General features: G+C 44.7%; 1 protein-coding gene across 1 annotated transcript; it reads left to right on the top strand.

Moving 5' to 3' along the window:
• Positions 1-1,598: 1,598 nt before the first annotated feature.
• MED10 (mediator complex subunit 10) lies at positions 1,599-5,455 on the top strand. Its single transcript, XM_041476029.1, has 4 exons — positions 1,599-1,765; positions 1,935-2,018; positions 3,344-3,446; positions 4,513-5,455. The coding sequence occupies exons 1-4, from the start codon at positions 1,644-1,646 to the stop codon at positions 4,606-4,608; spliced, it is 405 nt and encodes a 134-aa protein (XP_041331963.1). The 5' UTR covers positions 1,599-1,643; the 3' UTR covers positions 4,609-5,455.
• Positions 5,456-6,983: the final 1,528 nt, after the last annotated feature.

Below are 6,983 nucleotides of genomic sequence, written 5' to 3'. Positions count from 1 at the left end.
AACTGATAAATTGTTTTCTGCGTCCTAGAAATATTTTTTAATTTCACATCTGCATAGTTCTATACCTTCCTTAATATTCAGTGCTCTTTACAGTTGTTTGCTTTTTAATTTTAGGTTAGCACATTTAACCCCATAAACTCCCAAACAATGCTTTATATTTTGCAAAAAACTCAACTTCCTGCTACTGGTCTAGCATTGTAACCCAGATTAGAAACTGACCATTTGATGGTGTTGTTGTCATGAATAGAAAATGGAAAAATAAGATGCATCCAAGAAACTAAGAGTTGCAGATTTTCATGGTTCTCATTGTGCAGCAGAAATCATTGCAAGTTATAGCTACAAAATGCACAAAATACACTAAATTCCAGTTTGTGACGGAAGGTATAATCCAGTTACAACCCCCTGTCATGGGCAGGGACACCTTCTGCTCAGAGCCCCATCCAGCCGGGTCTTGAACACTGTCAGGGATGGGACATCCACAGCTTCTCTGGGCAATCTCTCCCAGTATCTCACTACGCCCACAGTAAAGAATTTATTTCTAATATCTAATCTAACCCTGCTGTCTTTCAGTTTGAAGCTACTGCATGCTCTTGTAAAAAGTCCCTCTCTATCTTTTTTGTAGACTCCCAACAAGTACCAGAAGGCTGTTGTTAGGTCTCCCCTTCTCTTTTCTAGGCTGAAAAATCCCAAACCTCAGCCTTTCCTCATTGAAGAGGAAATCTTCAATGCTCCATCCCTCTGATCAACGTGGTGGCCTCCTCCAGACTCTCTCCAAGGGTCCGTGTCCTTCCCGTGTTGGGGACCCCAGAGCTGGATGAGTTATCTCCTGACATTATTGGACTTATCTGCTCAGATTCAACCCAAAACAGACATAGTGGAGACAAGCTATTTGTAAAACACAGTTATTGTGATGTGCCCTGGGGGTCTAAGCATGCCAGACAACCTTCCCACAGGGATGACTGATAGCTGGATTATTTAATATAGACCAATTCATGACAGAACAAGAAGTAACGGGCTCAAGCTGAGAGAGGGTGCGTTTACATTGGATAATAGGAATAAATTCTTCACTGTGAGGGTAGTGAGGAACAGGCTGCTCAGAGAAGCTGTGGATGCCCCATCTCCGAAGGCGTGCAAGGACAGGCTGGAAGGGTTTTTGAACCACCTGGTCTAGTGGGAGGTTTCTCTGCCTATGGCAGAGAGCTAGATCCAGATGGTCCCTTCCATCCCAAACCACTCTGGATTCCGTGTTCCTACGTTTTGCTATTCCCCAGATGACTCCAATGTGGGGTTTTTTATGAAGCAGAATCTGTCACCGTTTCCATTTCTTACACAGGCCCAGAAGAAAAGAAGACGGCCCAGAGCTGGCAGACACAGAACACGTTCGAACACACACACACAATCCCGGGACGCGCCCGCTGACCCGGCACGGTCCCGGCTTCCCCTCGCGCGACCGCGGCTGGAGCCGGGACGGCGCCGCCCGTGAGGAGAGGGGGCGTGGCCTGGCATGGGGGGGCGTGGCCTGGCCCGGAGGCGCGGCCGCCCCGCCTCGCACCGCCCTCCCTCCCTCCCTCCGTCCCTCCCTCCCTCCCTCCCGCGCATGCGCGGCTGGGCGGAAGTGGCGCGGCGCAGGGAGGGCGGCGGCGATGGCGGAGAAGTTCGACTCCCTGGAGGAGCACCTGGAGAAGTTCGTGGAGAACATCAGGCAGCTCGGCATCATCGTCAGCGACTTCCAGCCCAGCAGCCAGACGGGGCTCAATCAGAAATTGTGAGGGGCCGTTGTTGGGGCCGGGTTGCGGGCCTTTTCCCCCTCCAGGCCCAGGGTGGTGCCTCAGGGCTCTCTCTCCGCCTCGGTACCGCTGGCCTCCCGCCCACCGTCAGGGGCAGCGCAGCGACCCCGAAACCGGCTAAACCCGACCCGTTTTTCTTCCCAACAGGAATTTCATGGTGACGGGCTTGCAGGATATCGACAAATGCCGGCAGCAGCTTCACGATATCAGCGTGCCCTTGGAGGTTTTTGAGTAAGTCTGTGTGTGCCTGGAAGGGGAGGTGCTGCCGTCGGTGACTGCAGGTAGCCTGGTGTGGGTATTTTGGCTGAGGGCTGCTGCTCTCAAACCCGGTCCTTCTGAATGAGAACACGGGCAGGCAGGAGGTCAGAAGTGCCTTGTGCCTGTGAGGAGGCACAAGGGTAGGAGAAGCGATAAAATGTACACCTGTCTGCATAGAACCACGGGGTGCTTTGAGTTGGAAAGGACCTTAAAGCTCACCTTGTTCCAAGTCCCCCACCGTGGGGAGGGATGGCACCTACTAGATAAGTTGCTCAGAGCCCCGCCCAGCCTGGCCTTTCAGACTTTTTTTTTACTTCTGCATGGGTAGGCAGTAACACAAATTCTGCCGAATTCAGTGATTTCATAGCATCACAGAATGGGTTAGGTTAGAAGGGACCTTCAGTAACATCTGGTTCTAACACCCCTGCCATGGACAGGGACACCCATTTAGTAAGTCAGCTTTCATTTTGGAAAATAGACTTTTACACTAGATTAGGATCAGGATTTAAAGTTGCAAATGAAAATAAAGTTAGTAAGTACTCATGTGTTTAGTTTCAGGAGTGGCAGTCTGGCAGAGAATTGCAACATTAAAAGAAAAATGAACTTGGAGGAAGAGCTGTACTAGAGAGCTTTTGTGATACAGCTGATAAGTTAATTTACTGGTGTTTCTTCTAGGTCCAGACATTGCTGGTCTGCTGTACTCCAGTGTGTTACTGGCTGTACATTGCTTTATTCAGTGGGGCTTTTACTCCAGCTGTAAATTTATGATAACTCTCTTAAATGTTCTCTCTAGTGAGTTTCCCTTGGCCAGGAATTGTATCGCAAAACAGAATTGCAGCTAAGTTTGCTGATACAGTAGTGTTAATTTTTTACTCTTTACTGTGGTATGTGCAGCTCCTCCTCATCCTTGATATGCTGGGTGCCACATTCCCGTGTGCTTAATGCTCACCATGTCCTAACTAATCCACTTCCTGGTTAGTGCCCTTCCAGTTGCTTGGAAGAGGACCATCTTCCTTTGATCATCTGTGCTTATTGCCTGTGAGAAGCTGGCAGATACATGGTTTTTTTTGCTGTGCCTTTAATACTTCATTCAAAGTTCTCTGGAAACAGAGGTTTGCTGGCCACGGCCTCGTCCTTTAGCTGCCTTTTGGAAATGGCTGAGTTTAACTGTGATGGTTTTTAAAATGCGCATTTCAGATAACAGTAGAAAGGAGAAGACAGCAAGATGAGTAATTCTGTACCTTGGAGAGCATCCTAGTAGGGACATGATGGTTTAGCAGTGTCTTTTCTGTTTTCAGATACATCGATCAAGGCCGCAACCCTCAGCTTTACACTAAAGAGTGTCTGGAGCGAGCTTTGGCTAAAAATGAGCAAGTGAAAGGAAAAATTGACACTATGAAGGTAAGCCAGAATTAATGGAAGTATAGTGCAATAATGTGTTTGATAAGTTTTTACTTTCCTGTAAATATGTGGGTTTTTTTCACTTGTGCAGTTATTAACTTCTGTTATTGTGTGATTTGTCTTACAAATTGCTCTGCATCCCTGTATCTTAATTGATGCTGATGCAGCCTGTTAGGAAAGCAAACCTGTAATTTATCCCACAGTTGGGGATGCAGCTGTGATTTTATATTGACTAAAGCTATATGTAGCAGTAGAGATGTTTTACTTGGGTTTTTTGCAGGTGTGGAGTTTTGCTGTGTGCAAATTTAAAAGTAAGCAAAACTGAAGGGGTATTTTTCCAGTCTGGAATGGATAGTGGAGGTTTAAAATGTCAAATACGCTCTAGAATCATCCGTCAGTCTTTATAAAATTAGTGAAAATGCATGCCAGTGCTTAGGGGTTTCTGAATTTGTACTTTCATTTAGTATGAACCTAAGCATTCTGTGATACATTTAACTCCTGGAACTACTGCAGAAAAACACAGTCAGAAAAGGAAGTTTAGTGAGTTCTGAGAACGGTCTTTGGCTGAACTTAGTGTGGAAGATGACAGCTTGTACTGCCGAATGTAGACTTGTGGAGATAAGTCCTGAGCTGCTTTTTCTTTGCTTGTGAAATTGTGTACTTGTAAGGCAGGTGTGAGTTGCTTTTTGAAGGTGGAGTGGATTCCATATCAAATCAAGAGGACATGTCCTTAATCAGCTTCCTTAATAAGGTCAGGCAGATATGGGTGCACCAGAGTTTACTAGAAAGGTCCAACTTTGCTGTATTTCTTAGGAGAAAATGCAGGTGAATTTCTGGGAATTCACACATTTTAGTTTGCCTGGTGCATTCCTTGTGGATTTCACTTGGGCATTTTATGTGGATTTTGTAAATACAGCTTTCTTTGTTCGTGTGGTTTTGGGGGTTTTTGGGTACTTCAGTTCACTGAGAGGTATGTTGGGTACAAACATGTCTGTTCATCAGGTAATATTGCCTGATGAAATCTAAGTTGTCCAGATGATGTATATACGTTTTTTTCTCTTTCCAGAAATTTAAAAGCCTGTTAATTCAGGAACTGACAAAGGTGTTCCCAGAAGATATGGCAAAGTACAAAGCTATTAGAGGAGAAGATCCTCCTCCTTAACTTGGCCTTTGATAACTCTAAAAACGTCTCATAAACTGACACCGTGTTATAAAAACATTGATTGGACAGAGAGAGAGAATCTAAGCCCTCCTAACAACTGTACTGAAAATGGCAGTGGTGACTGTAAAGGAGCTTGATGGTTGGTCATGGTTCTGGTCTGAAGCTGCTGAATCTTTCTGAAGACTTCTGCTTGGTGATTGTGGTTGAAACTTCCTATGGTAATCTGCTTTTCATTCCTGGAGGGTTTGAGAAATGTAATTGGCTACGGGTCATCAATGCAGAGTATTTCCCACAAAGTGCATTTCCATAGCAGAAAAACAAGGTTTTTTGTTTTCTGAAAAGTGTGCCTCAGGATTGTGGGCTCATCTGTTTTTTTAGGAGAAATGCATTTATTACACATGATTATTTTTCATTTGTAAACTTCAGGGTTTTTTTACTGCAGTACGAACAGTTGACTGCTTTTGTCTTGCCAAATTCTACTGAGCAGGAGCCTGTCAAGGGCTGCAGTTCTCATGTGTCATAATTAGTTGCAGCCAGGAAAACCTTCAGATCTTTTGTTCTGGGAGCTGCAGTGCAGATGGCTAAGGATATAAAAAGTGAGCATACCTGGGGACTAGCTCCTCTACAACTTCAATATTTTGTACAGTATTTAATGTAAGCTTTTGTGTATTCATTTTCTGCAAGCAGGTTGTTGAATAAAAATTTGAAAAAAATCTCAATCCCGACATTTTTCTTTTGTATGCTTCTCTTTGGAATGTGAACTGAAAGCTGTGAAAAAATAGCATTTTCTTCAGTTCCACACTGATAGAAATAAAATGTGTATCAAAACTTGGCTCTTAAAATTTTACATCTGAAGGTGGTGTCAGCTTGGTTATTTGGTTTTATGATGAAAACCTCCATTTTAGTACCTGAAACAGGAGATTTTGGGGATCAGCAATTGTCACCTGAAGTTCTGGTTAGCTGTGAGCTCATCTGTGGGATCTGTAACTGTTCATACATAAGGGAGCCCCCAGTATGGAACAGGATGGTGGCTCCTCACCCAGGGGTTGGAGGTTTGTGGGATAGATTGGGTTTGCAGTGGGAGCAAGGGGAGCCCTTTTATTCTTGGGTATTTGTGAAACTGGAGCCCTTTGTGCTTATGTTTGTTCTCCCAGACTTTTTTTTTTTTGATGACTTCTTTTCATCAGCAAATTATTTTATTGCTTTAACTTTCTTCTGGTTGCTAAATGGAGTGGTTTTGGGCAGGAGCCCCAAAATAGCATTATATGCATGTGCTCCATAGCAGGCTTGCCTGGTTGGCTAAGACTTAACAGGGATTTAGGTGTGTTTGGATTACTGGTGGCATAGTTTGCACACCCGAAGCACTCTGTGCTGTTACCTGCCTGAAGCACAGCCCGTCCCTGATGCCAGGTACCACCAGGAAGAGGAAAAACAAAACCAGAAAACTAGGTGTTCCTTTTAAAATTTGTTACCTACCAGTCTAAGTTAATCTAATTGCTGCTTGATATTACCCTGCCCTGCACGCTTGCTTTTTCTTGTATTTGTTCCACCTCTAATCACTTTTACCTTCATGATTTTACTGTATGAACTTGGAAGAGAAGAGTGACAAGGAAAAGGCGCTCCATGTTTGCGTTCAGCTCAGCCTGGATTTTTCTGGGTCCCTAGGAGCTGTTGGAGCACAGCCTGCGACTTCCAAGTGAGGTGTATATGGGACATAAGTAAAGAGGGCAAAGAGGATTTTTCCTGTGTGTATAATGTAGTTGGAAAAGGAGCTTAAGAGCAAAATTGTTGACAGCAGGCAGGGGAAATGATATTTAAATGATAGTTGAGAAAACATTTAGGAGGCAAGAGGCCTGTAGATACTGCTCTGGATACTGGAGCATTCTGTCACCTTGCAGTGACACCAGCTTGTGTGTCAGATTTGGTGGAGTAGGACTCTTTAAATCTGGTGCTTCCAAGAGGTCTTATTTAGATCTCATGGATTCATAGAATAACAGAATGGTTTGCATTTGAAGGGATCTTAAAGATTATCTAGTTTCAACTCCCCTGCCCTGAGGGAGTTGCTCAAAGACCTCTCCAGTCTGGCCTTGAGCACTTCCAGACATGGGCATTCACAGCTTCTCAGGACAACCCATTTCCAGTGTTTCACCACCCCCTCAGTGAAGAATTTCTTCCTAATACCTCATCTAAACCTGCCAACTTTGAGTTTGAAGCCATCACCCCTTGTCCTGGGATTAGCTTGGAGTTAGAGGGATATTCCATGAAGGATAAGCACACAGGGCCTCCACAGCCCAGAGGCCCTGAAAATGTGTGAAATGTCTGCTCTGTAAGTGTATTGATTTATTGTGGTCATTAGTTAATGAAGTAAGTGCCCA

The sequence above is a fragment of the Pyrgilauda ruficollis genome, unplaced genomic scaffold, assembly GCF_017590135.1.
Source record: "Pyrgilauda ruficollis isolate IOZ18807 unplaced genomic scaffold, ASM1759013v1 scaffold37, whole genome shotgun sequence".
Taxonomy (NCBI): domain Eukaryota; kingdom Metazoa; phylum Chordata; class Aves; order Passeriformes; family Passeridae; genus Pyrgilauda; species Pyrgilauda ruficollis.
This window is presented reverse-complemented; position numbering and strand designations above follow the sequence as displayed.